Source organism: Hemitrygon akajei, chromosome 8, assembly GCF_048418815.1.
Source record: "Hemitrygon akajei chromosome 8, sHemAka1.3, whole genome shotgun sequence".
Lineage (NCBI taxonomy): Eukaryota > Metazoa > Chordata > Chondrichthyes > Myliobatiformes > Dasyatidae > Hemitrygon > Hemitrygon akajei.
In genome coordinates, this window is record NC_133131.1 from 133,895,586 (window position 1) to 133,914,265 (window position 18,680).

The 18,680-nt window shown below is 41.1% G+C and overlaps 1 protein-coding gene across 1 annotated transcript in view; it reads right to left on the minus strand.

The window, feature by feature from the left end:
• Nucleotides 1-18,680, minus strand: part of LOC140732273 (rho GTPase-activating protein 21-like) — a 188,908-nt gene that overhangs the window by 104,127 nt on the left and 66,101 nt on the right. Inside the window, 2 exon segments of the mRNA XM_073054679.1 lie at nucleotides 3,917-3,941; nucleotides 4,961-5,140. Coding sequence (XP_072910780.1) covers nucleotides 3,917-3,941; nucleotides 4,961-5,140 — 205 coding nt within the window.

Here is an 18,680-nt window from a genome sequence, read left to right on the forward strand (position 1 = left end):
AAACTCAGCTACTCTAACACTTCCACAATATTAAGATTATTACAGTTTTACTTTGATAGCCCATAAGACATAAGAGCAGAATTGGGCCATTTGGCCCATTGAGTCTGCTCTCATTCCATCATATATAAAATGCTGGAAGAATTCAGCAGACCAGGCAGCATCTATGGAGAAAAAATACAGTAGATGTTTTGGGCCAAGTCCCGAGAAGCTGCTGAAAATCCAAAGCAACATACACAAGTGCTGGAGAAACTCATCAGGTCACGCAGGATCTATGGAAATGAACAAACAGTTGACGTTTTGGGCCAAAACCCTTCTTCAGGATTGGAAAAGAAAGGGGAAGACACCAGAATAAAAGGATGGTGGGGGGGGGGGGGGGGGTGGAATTGGATAGCTAGGTGATAGCGGAAGCCAGGTGGGTGGGAAAGATAAAGGGCTGGAGATGAAGGAATCTGATAGGAAAGGAGAGTTGACCATGGGAGAAAAGAGAGGGAGGATCAACAGGGGCAGGCGATAGGCGAATAAAGAGAAGTGGTAACAGGCCAGACTGGGGAATTAAAGAAGAGGGGAGGGGAAGGAGAAATTGATATTCATGCCATCTGTTGTTGGCTACCCCAGATAGAGTATAGGGTGTTGCGACCTCATCATGGCACAAGAGGAGACCATGGAACGGCATGTCAGAATAGGAATAGAAATTGTAATTAAACTGTTTGGCCACCCTATAGTTCCGCTTTTGGCGAATGGAGTGGAGGTGCTTGATAAGCAGTCCCCCAATTTATGATAGATCTTACCAATGTAGAGGAGGCCAAATTGGGAGCACCAGGGAAATATATGCTTAGCTTAGGATTCCTTTGGAGATAGCGGAGGTCGTGGAAATGATGTGTTGGATGTGGAGGCTCATAGAGTGGCATGCAAGAAGTTCAAGGTTCAAAGTACATTTATTATCAAAGTATGTGTGCAGAACAGTGAAAGAGGAACACTATCATTGTTAAGGTGGCCAGAAGATGGAGTAAGCGTGGATGCCCAGGAAATAGAGAAAACGCCAGTGAGGGCAACATCAATGATGGAGGAAGGAAATCTCCATTCTTTGAAGAAGGACCTCCCACAGATACCTTTACTATACCTTCTCCCACTGTCTCCTATAAAAATGCCTACATTTCAGCTCCACTGCATTTCTTCCCAAGATGAGGCTTTCCTTTCCAGAATATCAGAGATGTTTCTTTTCTTCAAAGAATGGAGTTTTCCTCCTTTGACCATTCATGTTGCCCTTGCAGATATCCATTACCGGACATCCCTCTCACCCCACCTTTTCTCCATCTTAACATGAATAATAGTTCCTCTTGTCCTCACGTACCATCCCCATGAGCCTCCACATTCAACACATCACTCTCCGCAACTTCCATCATCTTTAATGGCATTCAACAACCAATCACATTTTGATGTGATGATCGTAGGTATCTGCCTCCCTGAATATGCTTCAGTCTGTGCTTTCAAAGAAGTCCTGCAATTCTGAGATAGTACCTACTGGCCAGGTCCTCAACTCCATGTAAACTAGTTTGACTTTTTAAAATCAGTGGTCTATATGCAGGGATTAGCAAAATGTATATGTGGTTTGGAGTATCCAAGATGAGGGTGACAGACAGCCTTGTAGGCTCCACTAACAATGGTATAAACCAGGCTTAACTATGAAGTTGACATGCTGGAAGCACTTTGGCAGGACTCTTAGATGCGAGAGTTTCCTGATTAGAGTATTAAAGTACGTTCTAATACAATTAAATGGTTTATAGAACAGTATTAAAATATAGTCAAATTTAATAAGACCATAAGATATAGAAGCAGAATTAGGCCATTTAACCCATCAAGTCTAATCTGCCTTTTCATCATGGCCGATCGAATTTTCCTCTCAGCCTCCATCTCCTGCTTTCTCCCCAGATCCCTTTTCTCTGACCAATCAAGAATCTATCAGTCTCTACCTTAAATATAAAGACTTGGCCTACACAGCTGCCTGTGGCAAAGAATTCCACAGATTCAACACTCTCTGACTAAAGAAATTCCTGCTCATCTCCGTTCTAAAAGGATGCCCCTCTATTCTGAGGCTGGTGTCCTCTGGTCTCAGACTCTCCCACCATAGAAAACATCCTCTCCACATCTACTCTATCACGGCCTTTCACCATTCAGCAGGTTTCATGAGGTCACCCATCATTCTTCTGAATTCCAGTGAATCCAGGCCGTCAACCATCAAACGCTCTTCATAAGACAAGCCATTTAATCCTGGAATCATTTTTGTTCACCTTTCTTGAACCCTTTCCAGTTTCAGCACATGCTTTCAAGATAAGGAACTCAAAGCTGCTCACAATACTCTGTGACTGCTCAACAGTGCTTTATAAAGTCTCAACATTATATCCTTGCTTTTATATACTAGTCCTCCTGAAATTAATGCTAACATTGCATTTGCCTTCCTCACCACAAACTCAAACTGTAAATTAACCTTTAGGGAATCCTGCACAAGAACTCCCATGTCTGTTTGTGCCATTTGTATGTATGTTTTCTCCATTTATAAAATAACCAACCCTTTCATTTCTTCTACTAAAGTGCATGACCATACACTTCCTGACACTGTATTCCATCTGTCATTTCTTTGCCCATTCTCCTAATCTGTCCAAGTCCTTCTGTAGCCTCACTACTTCCTCAAAACTACCTGCCCCTCCAACTGTCTTCCTGCCAGCAAACTTTGCAACAAATCCATCAATTCCATCAGCCAAATCATTGCCATAGTGAAAAATGAATCAAGTTCCAACACAGACCACTGTGGACCACTACTGGTCACTGTCAGCCAACCAGGAAAAGCTCCCTTTATTCCCACTCTTTGCCTCCTGCCAATCAGCTACTGCTTTATCCATGCTAGAATCTTTCCTGAATTACCATAAGCTTTCAGCTTGTTACACAGCCTCAGGTATGGCAACTCGTCAAAGGCCTTCTGAAAATCCAAGTTCACAACAGCAACTGATTTGTCTACGCTGCTTGATATTTCTTCAAGATTTTCTCTTGAGCAAACCATGCTGATTGTGGCCTATTTTATCATGTGCCCCCAAGTACACTGAGACCTCATCCTTAATAACCAACTCCAACATCTTTCCAACCACTGAGGTCAGACTAATGGTCAATCCTTTCTTCTGCCTTGCTCCCTTTTTGAAGAGTTGAATGACATTTGCAATTTTCCAATCTTTCGGTACCGTTCCAGAATCTAATGATTCTTGAAAGATCATTATTAATGCCTCCATGAGCATTTCAACCACCTCTTTCAGAACCCTGGGGTGTATAGCATCTGGGCCAGGTGACTTATCTACCTTCAGTCCTTCATAAAGTGCACTATATGAATCTATTTGAAATAAGACATTTTCTCCAAGTGAAGTTTATGCAAACAATAGGAGTAAGGGAACAGCAGCACCTGTAGGTTCCCATTCAAATCACCCAGAACTCTAACTTTGAAATATATCCCCAGTCCTTCATCTTCATTGGGTCTAAATCATAGAAACCACTATTTATGAGCATTGTGGGAGTACCTTCACAAAAGGATTGATGTCGTTCAAAAAGGTGGCAGACCACCATCTAGTCCAGGGATGTTTGGGATGGGCAATAATTACTGACCTTTTCAACAATGTCACACCTCAAAACACTACTGCGAAAAGTCTGACTGTGAAAATCCAAAGTATCCTCAAATCTAGTTCAAGTAAATTTCTCAGATGTTGTATGTAAACTTAGAATTAATGCACACTGTTCGATGTTACATTTAGGGTTAGCAAGCTGCTATGAAAACTTTCATTTAACAGCCCAGGTGAGACAATGTGCATGCAATGTCTAAAGTAATATCTAATGCTATCACGCTCCTTTAAAAGTGTACAAGAAAAGTCACACTCACCTCCCTTATTTCCATTCTCTTCATCCTGGCAAAATAAATAAAGTTACTTCCACAATGTTCAAACTCCAAAAAGTAATACTTAGAAGTAGTGACTCTTCTATATGATATCAACCCTGTGTGTGTATATATATATATATAGTAAATCTATGCTTAAAAGAAAACAAAACTGATAGTGCAAAAAGCTCAGTAGTCAGCCCTTCTGCCATTTTTTCATCAAATATCAGACTTCTGATTGCTTATGCTGGTCTGGCAATAACCCAAGAGCCAACCCCTTGATAACAGGCCAATCAAGAAATAATTAGCAACCTTCTTAAGCCTGTTATGAGAGGAAATAATGTAAAGATGAACTTAGAACACAGAACTCTTCAATTATCAGACGATGCACAGAAACACGCAATTGGTCCAGTAGTAGTGATGTTTGATGCCGAGCCTATCACCTGATCTGTTGTATCTAAAGGGATAATGATTTTCTTGTGGAAAGATGCTTCAAAGCTTAAATTCTGATAAAACTTAAACCAACTTTACAGAATTTCCCACCCAGACATTAAAATTGGGAGATTAAAGAACTGACTCAATTTAATACTTGAAACTAAATTTTCAGTTAAAGATTTTTAAATTGTAATTGTAAACCATGGTCACAATTGAATAATGCATTAAATTGCCATGGATGAAAGCATTATTGATTTCCTACAAAAGTAAGATAAAATTGAGTCAACTAGAGTTTTTCAGTAGAAATCTTGCTTCTATATAAACTAGGTGGAGTTGCACCAATGTTGCACAAATTTATCATAATAGCTACTTTCTTATTTCTCAGAGTGACAGTGAGGATACAAAACAAATCTTGTATTTGAATAGCTCCAATAGCTTACTCAAAATGTAATAATTTAGTATAATGCTCTACTTGGAAAAGTTGTATATTAGCATATATTAATATATTTTAATTAAACAGTATTAAATACAAAAGGAATTTACTCAAAATAATTTTTAAAATTGTGAGATTTTGAGACTGCTCAGGAAAACGGACTGCCATTTAAATTTTCTGACCTTCATATTGGTGTGTACAGCTGACTCGGGTGGGTAGACAATGAAGTGCCTCAGCGTGAAGCCAAAACCCTGTGAATTTCGTCGCAGATTAATAGTTTTTGGGCCTGCCCATGAGAACATATCTTCCACCAGTGGCGAGGTGCTCTCGACTTGTCCACGCCCATCCTTCTTATGTTTTCCCTGTGGGAGAAAACACACCAGTTAAGAACTGCAATCCTAAATGAAAATTTCACAATACACTCATTGGTTTTAAGGAAGCATTATACCTTGCCAAAATTATGTAATTACTGCAGATCCCCTCATTTTGAGATGGTGGCAGCAGAGTGCAAATTTGAGAGGTAACATTGCTAGGAATACATATATACAAATATGGAATCCTGTGACAGAATCAGTGAGAACACTGACAAAAACAAAGCACGAACAAAATATCAAAAATACTAAATAATTACTTTGTTCCAGTATTTATCAAGGAAACTGACCATGTGGACGTGAGATCAGAACCCATGGTTAGAATTATGACAGTAACTAAAATAAAACAATAAGGTCCAATGTAAAAACTTCTTACAGTAACAGGATTACACCAGCAAATGTCAACATTTAAAATTAAGTAGTAATATACTGTAGAGGATACATCAGTTAACATAAGTGACAGAAAAAAAATGGAGGAATCAATTATTTTGTACCGGTAATTGTTTTCACTTTGACACAAGAGAGTCTTTTTCTGTCGAAGAGTGTCAAAAAAAGAAGCCAAATCAAATCCATTGTTATTCAATGTTATAAAGCATGAAAACTTCTGGGGGGGGGGGGGGAAATAAATTTTATGGGCACCATATCTCAGATTAATATACATCAAAGAGAGGCGGAGCTGTTGGAAATAGAGCTGTTTCTGTAGATGCAAGCAAAGAAGTCGCCGTTAATGGCACCTAAGGCAACTCCTTTGCGTGCATCTACAGAAATAGCTCTATTTCCATCTTTAATATCTCTATTTTCTCCTTTCAAGGTTCTTTTGAAGACCGTGACCTGAAGTTACACGCTGACTACAGTTCTTTGCAGGAATGGGACCCGCTCTTGGGTTTCCACGATCCGACAGTTGCTGTTCGGCACGCCAAAGCCTCAGCCTAAGTAAGAGTCTGGATCAGATTTGGAAGCCTAGGATCTCGGGGCTCTGAAGTCAGGCTGATCGAAGGTCAGTGTCATGACAGGAGATCCATGTGTCATCGGGGGAGTCGGGTTAACTGCTGTGTGCCTGGAGACCCGGGATCATTGCAATTTTCAGGCACAGAACTCAAAAAAAGCAGCATAACAGACTTTTAGCATCGTAAACCAGCCAGTTTGTTATGTCTCCCTGCTTGCTAGGAAAATGGAAACACTTCTTCCTTCCTTATTAGGGGGAGAGAGAGAACCTGTGGTATGTCGAATACCTAGTGAATCGCGAAGTCTTTGGAGCAACTGCAAGTCTGTATCTTTGCTAATGCTTTGCTCACGCTTGAGTGTTTGGTGGTGAGTGCCAATGCTTTTTTTTGCCAATGGGGAAGGGGGACTGCTGCTCGCTGCTGCTTATGCACGGGGGGGGGGGAGCTGGGGATAGACTTTGGGTTTCTAACATTTAACTGTCATTCATTCTTTGGGGTACTCCTCTGTTTTCATGGACGGTTACGAAGTAAAAGCATTTCAGGATGTATATTGTTTACATTTCTCTGACATTAAATTTTACCTTTGAACCTTTGAACATCAAGAATCCGAGGATAAATAAATTTAGTAGTTGCTGTAGATGTGTAAGAGGAACAGCAGAATGAAGTGGTACAGAGTGACAGTTGAAAAGTATGGTCCCAATTGGATCAGTGCTGGGTCCATCTTAGTTCACTATTTGTACAGATGATTGACACTATGAAATTAAAAACACATCTAAATTGGCCAATTACACAAATTTCAAAGGGGTGTGGTGGGGTCGGAATGTGGAATGAATCTTAAATGCAGCAAATTAATCATTAAATAACTTGCAAAGTAGCCTCAGAAGTAAACTCATCCAGCGTTTAAAGGGAAGTATAACATTGGTTTAAATATACAAGTAGGTGACATATTGGAAAAATTCAGAAAGAACAGACATGCAAAGAAATCTGGAAATACAAATAAAAGTAACTATGCGAGAGGCATCTCTAGGACAGCATGAACGGGATGGCAGAGCTGTCATTAAACTTCTAATCAAATCTGCCTTAAAATTTCTGACCACCTTTTTATTTAAAAAAAAGCATAAAAAGACACTGGACGGTATACAGGCAGTCCCTGGGTTACGTACGAGTTCCATTCCTGAGTCCGTCTTTAAGTTGGATTTGTACTTAAGTTGGAACAAGTACATCTGGTATTATTTAGCGTCAGTTAGTAAAACGTTTGTCTTAGTATATAGTATATATTTTACCTTTCTACGCATATAAAACACTTAAGAAACATATGTATTCCAATAATTAAACCACTGAGTTGCTTAGTAATAATTATAGCTTTCATCAGGGCAGGGCCTTTCACATGCTCCATTATTCCCACTTTATCCGTTATCCTTTAAAATTGTTCCAATCGTTGACCGACTGTAGCCTAACGCTTTTCCAATGACCGATGGCGTTTCATCTCTTTCCAAACGCTTTATTATTTCCACCTTATTTTCAATCGCGATCATCTCCCATCAATGGAACAGAAACACTGTGGGCAGTGGGTTCCAAGCTGCGCCGGCTCCCGAGGTCCACTGGGTCCTGAGGACCACTGTACTGAAGTCTCCGGGTCCGAAACTCCACCGCACTGAGACAGGCTAAATGGGACAAGTGGGGGCTGTGCTGGGTTTGGGTATTTGATCCTCCACAATATTCCACGTGGGAATTTAAACTGGAGGTGACAGTTTTTTTTAATGAGGTCCAGTTGCGAGCTCAACATCAACCCAGCATGGATGATATGGCAGTCACTGGATCTACATCAACCTGGCACAGGAGTGGTCTGTCACTAAATCGAACTCAGGAACCTCCATTTTTGAGCCCGGCGCTGATCTCACAGCACCACCAGCCAACCGGAACCGGGGGGGGGATGGGTGAATCTTACTAAGAAATATTTAAGCCAAATACAAAGTTAAACACCCAACACAGTGTCAGTGGCAATGACTTAAAATGGCGGACGACATTCTCCTTCCTTGGTTTGTAAGTACGAGTTGTCCATAAGTCGGACGTTCATAACTCAGGGACTGCCTGTACAAACGATTTCAAAGGCGATCAACAGATATGAGAGACTAAACAGTAGGAAAAGGGTTCATTAGCTGGTTCACAATTCCTCTTTCAAAATTATGAAAAAGTTTTTGGTCAGCAAATACTATTTCCAGCTGAGGCCAAGTGCAAAACTGAAGGCCTTCATTATGACCATCAACAAATGATCAAATAAGAAAATTAGAAACTCAAGATCCAACCATGGACTGATGCTGCCCTTTAGTTGGTTACTGCTGCTTCCCGCACCCAAGCTCAGCTCATCAATTTCAAATTTGCCTCCAACTTCCACCCTGCCCTCTAATTTACTTGGTCTATCTCTGACACCTCTTTACATTTTCTTGATCTTCCTGTCTCCACCTTTGAAGACAGACTATCTACTGATATATTTTATAAACCTACTGACTCTCACAGCTATCTTCACTGTATCTCTTCTCAATCTGTCAATTTCTCAATTCCTCTGTCTCCACTTATGTTTGCAGGATGAAGCTTTCCATTTTAGAACATCTGAGATGTCCTCCTTCTTCGAAGAATGGGATTTTCCTTCTACCACCATAAATGCTGCTCTCACCTGCATCTCCTCCATTTCCCACGCATATACCCTCATTTAATCCTCCCGCTGCCATAACAGGAATAAGGTTTCCTTGTTCTTATTTACAACACTTTACTTACAACTCCGTATCCCATATCCAGCACATTAACTTCCATCATCTACAATGGGATTCTATCCTCACTGTCTGCGTTCCAGAGACTGCTCTCTAAGTGACTCGCTTGTCCACTCTTACACCCCACTGATCTCCCACCTGGCACATACCTGCAAGCGGGACAAGTGCTGCACCTACCCCTACACCACCTCCCTCCCCACTATTCACGGCTCCAGACAGTCCTCCCAGATGAGTCTGTCGGTGGTCTACCATATCTGCTGCTCCTGGTGTGGCCTTCATCACATCAGTGAGACCAAGCAGACAGAGACACTGCTTCATCAATCATCTTTGCTCCATCAGCACAAAGATGGGATCTCCCAGTGACCATCCATTTCAATGACTTTCCATTCCCATTCCAACATGTGGATCCATAATATCCTCCACTGCCACAATGAGGCAACACTCAGGTTGGAGGAGCAACACCTAATTTCTGTCTGGGTAGCCTCCAACCTGATGGTATGAACATCGATCTCCCTAACCTGTGAATTTCTCACTCATCCCCGTTCTGTCTTATTCCATTTTCCATTCCAGCTCCCCTCTCACCCCTTCTCTTCTCACCTGCCCATCACCCTCTTTTGATGGCTGTCCTCCTTCCCTTTCTCTTATGTTCCACTGTCCCCTCAGTTTCCCCCTTCTTCAGCCCTTTATCTCTCTTCACACCTATCACCTTATAGCTTCTAATATCACTCTCACTCGCCCACCTTACCCCTCACCTAGTTTCCCTTATCACCTGCTAACTTATATTCCTCCCCCTCCCACCACCTTTTTTCTAGCTTCTTCCTCCTTCCTATGCAGTCCTGCCAAAGGGCTTGGCCCAAAACGTTGTCTACTTATTCCTCTCCATTGAATCTGGCTGACCTGCTGAGTTCCTCCAGAATTGTGTGTATTCCTCAAGATTTCTAGCCTCTGCAAAATCTCTTGTGTTTAACAAAATTAAAGGAAGCAACAGACATGAAATGCTGGAAGAACTTAGCAGGTCAGGTAACATCTATGGAAATGAATAAACAGTCGACATTTCAGGCCAAGACCCGTCCTCGGGACGGGAAAGGAAGGAAGAAGATGCCAGAATAAAAAGGTGGGGGGAGGGGAAGTGGAACTGGCTCAAAGAAGATAGGTGAAGCCAGGAGGGTGGGAAAGGTAAAGGGCTGGGGAAGAAGGGATCTGATAGCAGAGGAGAGTAGACCATGGAAAAAAGAGAAGGAGCTGCACCGGGGGGTGTGATATAGGCAGATCAGGAGAAGAAGAAAGAGACCATAAGATACAGGGGCAGAATTAGGCTATTTGGCCCACTGAGTCTGCTCCATCATTTTATCATGGCTGATCTAATTGTCCTCTCAGCCTCAATTTCCTGCCTTCTCCCCATATCCCTTCATACCCTGACCAACCAAGAATCTATCAACCTCTGCCTTAAATATACCCAATGACTTGGCCTACACAGTTGCCCATGGCAAAGAATTCCACAGACTCAACACTCTCTGGCTAAAGAAATTCCTCCTCATCACCGTTCTAAAAGGACACCCGTCTATTCTGAGGCTGTGTCCTCTGGTCTTAGACTCTCCCACCATAGGAAACATCTATGTCACAATCTACTCTATCATGGCCTTTCACCATTCAATAGATTTCAATGAGGTCACCCGTTATTCTTCTGAATTCCAGTGAATCCAGGTCGAGAGCCATCAAACGCTCTTCATATGACAAGCCATTCAATCCTGGAATCATTTTTGTGAACTTCCTCTAAACCCTCTCCAGTTTCAGCACATGATTTCTAAGATATAGGGCCTAAAACTGCCTCACTAGTGCTTTATAAAGTCTCAACATTACATCCTTGCTTTTATATTCTAGCCCTCTTGAAACGAATGCTAACATTGCATTTGCCTTCCTCACCACAGACTCAATCTGCAAATTAACCTTTAAGGGATCTTACACAAGGACACCTAAGTTCCTTTGTGCCTCAGTTTTTTTTTGTATTTTCTCTCCAATTAGAAAATAGTCGACCATTTCATTTCTTCTACCAAAGTGCATGATCATACACTTCCCAAAACCATATTCCATCTGCCATTTCTTTGCTCATTCTCCTAAACTGCCAAAGTCTTCTGTAGCCTCTTCACTTCCTCAAAACTACCTGCCCCTCCATCTGTCTTCCTATCATCTGCAAACTTTGTAACAAAGCCATCAATTCCATCAGCCAAATCATTGACATATAATGTAGAACGAATCAGCCACAACACAGAGCCCTGTGGAACACCAGTTGGCCAGAGTGGTGCATAGGAGGAAGGGGGAAGAGAATAAAATTACCAGAAGGAGATATCGGTGTTCATGCCATCAGGTTGGAGGCTACCCAGGCAGAATATGAGGAGTTCCTCCTCCACCCTGAAAGTGGTCTCATCAGAGCAAAAGAGGAGGCCATGGACCAATGCTGGAATGGAAATGGGGATAGGATTTAAAATGGTTGGCCACTGGGAAGTTCCATTCTAGGTGGCTAGAGCGGAGGTGCTCGACAAAGTGGTCAGTTTATGTTGGGCTTCAGGAATGTAGAGGAGACTACATCAGGAGCACCGGATACAGTAGACAATCCCAAAAGGTTTGCAGCTGCAGTGCTACCTCACTTGGAAGGACTGTTTGGGGCCTTGAATGGAGGTAAGGGAGGAAGAAGATGGGCAGGCGTAGCATTTTGGCCACTTGCAGGGGTGTGTGCCAGGAGAGAGATTAATGGGGAGGGAAGAATGGTCAAGGAAATCATGGAGGGTGGGGAGAGTGGTGGTGGTGTGTGTGGGGGGGGGGAGGTAAAGATATGTTTGGTGGTAGGATCTTGTTAAAGATGGCAGAAGTTGTGGAGAACAATGTGTTGAATGTGGAGGTAGGTGAAAACAAAAAGAATGTTAACCTTATTAAGGGGGGGGGGGAAATTCCCCCAGTTTGTCCAACCTTGTTATACCAGATGCACTCTAATCGGGGCAACATCCTGGTAAACCTCATCTACACCCTCTCCAACCTCTCAACATCCTTCCTATAATGTGGCAAGCAGAACTATATGCAAAGCTCCAGGTGCAGCCAAACTAGAGTTTTATAAAGCTGGAAAATAACTTACTACATTTGAACTCAATGCCTTGGCTAATAAAAGGGAGCATGCCATATGCCTTTTCAACCACCCTTTCAACCTGTGTAGCCACCTTCAGGAAGCAATGATCTTGACCCAAACATCCCTTTGTTCATTAACACTGTTAAGGATCTTCTCTACAACATCTACTATCACAACAATCCTATTGTTTTCACACCTACCCTCAATCTGTCTGTACATCTGTTCCTCAATATCTGGGTGGTTATTGTGGGTCTGTAGTCCAATCACATTAGAGTGATTTGCCCTTCCTATTTTTGAGTTCTACCCATATAGACTCAGTGGACGAGTCTTCCATTATGTCACTTTGAGTACGGTACTTCTTCCTATAGACGCTGCCTGGCCTGCTGTGTTCCACCAGCATTTTGTGTGTGTTGTTTGAATTTCCAGCATCTGCAGATTTCCAAGTGTTTGCCCCTTCCTTTTAGCTATTTCAGCACTGGGGATAAAACCTTTGGCTATCCGCACGAGCTGAAAAATCTCAGATTTAGTAGCTGCAAGACAATGCTCTATCAAACATCATTTACCATCAGAAGCATTCGTGCAAAACACTTAAGAGGACACAGGTCATTCAGTGAAGGTGACTGCAATTCACAACTTTTATGAAGAAGACTGGAAACCTGTGGACAGGGTGTATTTTCTCTTTCAGGTTTTCAGTATGATGGCATACAAGAGAGCACTGAAGAAAATTAAAGGATGTGGGACTGAGCTTAATGTATTGGTATGAATTGATAAAAGACAGAAAACAGGACAGGAATAAACATCCTAATTTCAGGTTGGGAGGCTGTCACTGATGGGGTGCTAAAGTCCTTTGTGCTGTGACTCAACTATTCTTAATCTATTAACAATTTGGATCAGGAGACCAAGTGCAACATATCCACATTTGCTAATTGTGATCCTAAACCAGTGGCAATGTGGGTTAGAGTTCAGAAGGACTTGAGTATCCTTGTAGTTGAATAACTTAAAATTTACATCCAGGTATAGCAATCAGTCAGAAAGAGCAACACTTATTGGGAAAGGATTCTTTCTGCTATTCAATAGGGTCCTAGTGAAACCACACCAGGAATATTACATATGGATCTGGACTTTCTACCTAACAAGGATGTACATGTGATAGAGGAAATGCACCTTGTTACCTCCTTGGTTTTTAGGCAGGTGTTTTTTTCTTAGGAGGACTCTATACTCCTGAATTTAGAAAAAGATGTTTTAATTGAACCAAACATAATTCTTAACAGGCTTTATATTACAGATGCAAAATACATGTGTAGAACCAGAGGTTTCAGCCTCCAAAGAAGTGGTTAGTCATTTAGGACAGAAATTTCTTCACCAAATGATAATCCATCCTTAGAATTCTCTACGAAAGATGTTTGTGGAGGCTCAGTTGCTGACTATAGCCTAGAATGAAACAGGAATTAAAGTGGCATGGGGTTAATGCAATGAAGTGCAACTGAGGTAGAAGATCAGCCATAAGCTTAATGAATGGTGGAGCAGGTGTCAGGGCCCAAATGACAAAGTCCCACTTTTTAATGTTACATTTTTGCGTTACTTAACTATGGAGCTGGGGAATCATGAATTTTTTTTCACTTGTTGCAGGTATAACTCAAGAAGAGGAGTGGATCGTGTAGAATGTGGATATGTAGAAGGTTATTGTAGGTTACGAGACATTGAGAGGATGAAGACCTGGGCTGAGAATTGGCAGATGGAGCTCAATCCAGAAAGCATGAAGTGATACACTTTGAAAAGGGGAACTTGAAGGCAGAGTAGAGGGTAAGTGGCAGGATTTTTAGCAGTGTGGAGGAAGAGAGGGATCTTAGGATCTATGACCATAGATCGCTCAAAGTTGCTGCACAAGTTGATAGAGTGGTTAAGATGTTTAGCATGTTGGTCTTCATTAGTCAGGTTCAAGAGATACAAGGTAATTTTGCAGTTCTATAAGATTGGTTAGCCCACACTTGGTGTATTGTATTCATTTCTGGTCCCCTTATTACAGGAAGGAATCAGATGGTTTCAAGAGGGTGCAGAGGAGATTTACCAGGATGCTGCTTGGATTAAAAAGCATGTCTTATGAGGATTTTCCCTTTGGAGCAAAGGAGGATGAGAGGTGATGATAGAGGTGTAAAAGATGATATGAGGCCTAGAAAGAGCTGATAGCCAGAGCCTTTTTCCCCCAGGGTGGCAATGGCTAATATGAGGGAGCATAACTTTAAGATGGTTGGAGGAATGTATAGGAGGATGTCAGAGGTTGGTTTGTTTTTTTTAAAAATACAGTACATTTTTACCAGGGGTGGAGGTAGAGGCAGGTACATTAAGGACACTTAAGGTACTCTGAGATAAGCACATGGATGGAAGAAAAATTGACAGCAAAATGGGAGGAAGGGGTTAGATTGATCTTAAAGTAAGATAAAAGACTGACAGAACATGGTGGGCCAAAGGGCCTATACTAACGTCACTAATTGCATTATGATCTTTTGTTGTGTAGTCAAAATACCATCTTCTGATCATATTCATACAAGCTAACAAATAAGTAGAACATAGGAACAGGCCCTTTGGCCCTCAATGTCCATGCCAATCAATTTGATCTGCACTTTTGCCTGCACATATCTTGTACACTTTCATTCCCTGTGTGTTCATGTGCTTGTCTAAATTCAACTTAAATGTAATCATCATACCGTCTTTTACTGCCTCCCAAGGCAGCATGTTTCAGGTAAATTTTGACACTGTTTTAAAAAAATTGCCTTGTAAGGCTTCTTTAAACTTCCTTCCTCTCACTTGAAAGGTATGGACTTTATCATTTGAGAATTTCACCCTGGGATAAGGGCTTTGACTAATTACTCAATGGCTCTTAATTTTATGTACTTCTATCATGTCACTCCTCAGCCTCTGCCACTCTATATAAAATAATCCAAGTTTGTCCAATCTTTCCTTGTATCTGATACTCTCTAATCCAGGCACCATCCTGGCGAACCAAGTCTAAAAACTCTTTATCCTTCCTGTAATGTGGTGACCAAAACCACACACTCCATAATTAATCATACTCCTCTGAGTAATGAAAGCAAGTATGCTATATGCCTTTTTTTAAACCACCTTATCTATTTGTAACGCCAATTTTAAGGAGCTATGGACTTGCACCCCAGGATCCCAGTGCATAATCAAAATCTAGAAAATAGTGTGCATTCTCATTTAAAAAAAAATCAAGCCTAGTCCAATGCAAACGCTTTAGAAAGAAAATAAAAATATGCTCTTTTTTTAAATATATGCTATGTTTTCTAATACAACATCACAAACTTTAATATCCTGATGTTCCTGTATTCAATTGTTTTCTGACACATTTAAGGTATTTTGATAGAATAGATTGAATGAGACAAGATGTCAGTTCCTTGACATACATTCTAGTAGAAGCAATTACTGAAGCACATTAGTGACAACAACATCCCCATTACATTATCTCAAATTCTGGGACCAACAGTAATTCCACACTTAAAAATTTCATCATTCATATCATGGCTCATTAACAACACAGAAAGAACAATTTATTTTATTAGGTACATAAATGCATAAAGCTTAAGATATGGGGATCTGAGCATCTTTGAACTAACTGTTATGAATAATGTGTTCTGCACATATTTCCAGTCCCTGTATCCAGGCCAGCAACTGGGCTTCATCCTGCTGCAAAGTACGTAAAATATTCCTAAAAACAGCAGGAACGAGTGGTCATGGCTGAAGTGACAACCTCACAGACAAGTGATCCATTAAAACTTAGCCCAAATGTGACAGCAGAAACACCGATCTAACCACATAACACTATGCCTCCACACAAACTTCAGGGCATCATCTTGAAGAGAAGTTGCATTTAATCTCTGGCAGGGCATTGGTCTGGCTAAGGGAAATAAAATAAAACTGATGACAGCATCAGTTCCTAAAGTCATATGAAAGAAAAGGAACCAGCAACAACAAAAACACTGCATACTAACAGAAACAAATCACATTTACTGCTAAGTTTTCTTTACTTTATTTCAAAGGCCTAAAGAGAAAATCATCTTCATTTCAAAAAGTCACTAATATGCTTTATTTAACCGAGGTATACTTTATAAGTAAATTTCTGCTGAAAGACCAAAACTCAGTGCTCAACATTTTTGCCAAATACCTTTTAACAAAATCAAATTAGCACCGTGAAAATCCCCACAAAGAAGTGCATGGAAATAAAAATCAAAATTACCCAAATTACTCACAGAAGTGAACAAGCTCTATTTAGTAAACAACACACACACACACACACACAAAATGCTGGAAGAACTCAGCAGGTCAGACAGCATTTATGGAGTGAAATAAACAGACAGCTTTCGGACTAAGTCCTGACCTGCTGAGTTGCTCAAGCAATTTGTGTTTTTTTCCCCCAAGATTCACAGCTTTTGCAGAATCTCTTGTGTACATTAAAAATTAGAAGAAACCAAACTTGTGTTTTGGAGGATATCGTGGATGAAAAACAACCCAGGATCAAATTAGCTCTATTCAATGGAACAATAGAAGAAATGGTAGAAATGGAACAATGAGGGCTGAGCCACAACAATCAGCAACACAGAAACCATTCAAAATACATCATTAAGCATACTGAGTCTTGCAAACTGGATAAAGAACACAGGAGTCCTTTTGTGGCTTTCGGCTAGAACTATATTTGTCCTATGATTATTTGTGAATTACAGAATTTCACAAGGCAATGATAGAAAGAACCTAACTCTCAAACACAAGAAAATCTACAAATACGGGGAAATCCAAAGTGATACACACAAAATACTGGAGGAACTCAGGAGGTCACGCAGTACCTATGGAAAAGAGTAAACAGTTGACGTTTTGGGCTGAGACCCTTCTTCAGGATCGAGAAGGACAGGGGAAAATACTAGATTAAAAAGGTAGGGGGAAGGGTTAGCAGGCAAACTGGAAGGTGATAGGTGAAGCCAGGTGGGTGAGAAAGTTCAAAGGATGGAGAAGAAAGAATCTGATAGGAGAGGAGGATGGACAATAGGAGAAAAGGGAAAAAGAAGTACGGGTGTACTAAGTACTTAGGCCGCTTGCATAGATAAGTGCCTGGAGGGATTATTGGGGAGGGACAGGGAGGTAGTAATCCCTGTGGAAAGCGGTGGGGGTGGGGGGGGAGGAAGGAAGTGGGGAGGTAAAGATATGTTTTGGAGATGCTAGAAGTTGAGGAGAATAACATATTGGATGCGGATGTTGATGGGGTAGTAGGCGAGGACAAGAAGGCCTCTATCATTATTACGTGGTGGGAAGATGCAGTGAGTGCGGTGTACAGGAAATGGAGATGTGAATGAGAGCAGCATCAATAGTAGTAGAAGGGAAACCACATTCTTTAAAGGAGGAGGACATCACTGATTTCCTGAAATGGAAAGCCACATCCTGGCACCAGATGCAGCAGTTGCGAAGAAACTGACATGAGGAAATAGCATTTTACAGGAGATAAGGTGGGAAGAGGTACAGTCGATGAAACCATGGGAATCAGTAGGTTTATAAAAGATGTTGGATGACAGCTTGCCTCCAGAGATGGAGACAAAGAGATCAAGAAAGGGGAGGGAGGGTCAGAGTTGGATCAAGTGAATTTAAGGGCAGGGTGGAAGTTAGAGTCAAAGTTAATTAAATTGATGAGCTCAGCATGGGTATATGAAGTAGCACCAATGCAGTCATCAATGTAGCAGAGGAAGAGTTGGGGAGAATAACCAGGGAAGGCTTCCAACCCAGAACACTTCCTCTATTCCCCACTCTGTGACTTTTCACTTTTCACTTGCCTACTACTTCCCCTTGGATCCCCTCCTTCTTCCCTTTCTCCTACTGGCTACTCTACTCTCCTCACAGATTCTTTCTTCAGCCCTTGACTTTTCCCACCCAGCTGGCTTCACCTATCACCTACCAACCAACCTTCTTCCCTTCCCGCATTTTTTTATTCTGGCATCATCCCTCTTCCTTCTCTGTCCTGAAGAAGTGTGTTGGCTCAAAACGTTAACTGTTTACACTTTTCCATAGATGCTGCCTTACCTGCCGAGTTCCTCCAGCATTTTGTGTGTGCTGCCCTGGAATCAAATTCTGAAAGATTAAGCCAATTAGGCCTACTAAATTCAATATTATTTTTAAATATACTTATTTTATTGTCTTTTTCACATATATTCAGAACACTTTATGCCAATTCATTCGAGGTAATAACCAACTGCATTAAAAAAATTTCCATCTCCCTTTACTTCTTTTGCTGATTACCTTTTATCTATCCTATTTTACCTGAGCCTACTCCTGATCCAATAACTCTCTTGCAGACCCAAGTTTTGACACTGGCATTAAATCTCCCATTGTCCTTTTCTGTTCTACAATACCAGTTCTTTTCATCTCTCCCATGTAAATGAAGAATGTAATTGAAGCCATCCTAATAAAGCTCATCTATATTGTCTACAAAGTTTCAGAATGATGCCTAGAATTGTGTTAAATGTTTAGTCTAGGTGAAGCCTGTTCAAAGAATATCTTCTTTTCTTTTCTATTCCTGTTTAAAGCAAAGTTTGTCTTTTTTGGATGTTGGCTTGCATATGTTGTCATAAACATGAAATCAGACCTTTGAGCCCATCAAGCTTGCGCTGACTGTCAAGAAGTCATTACACCAATCCTACGTTAAT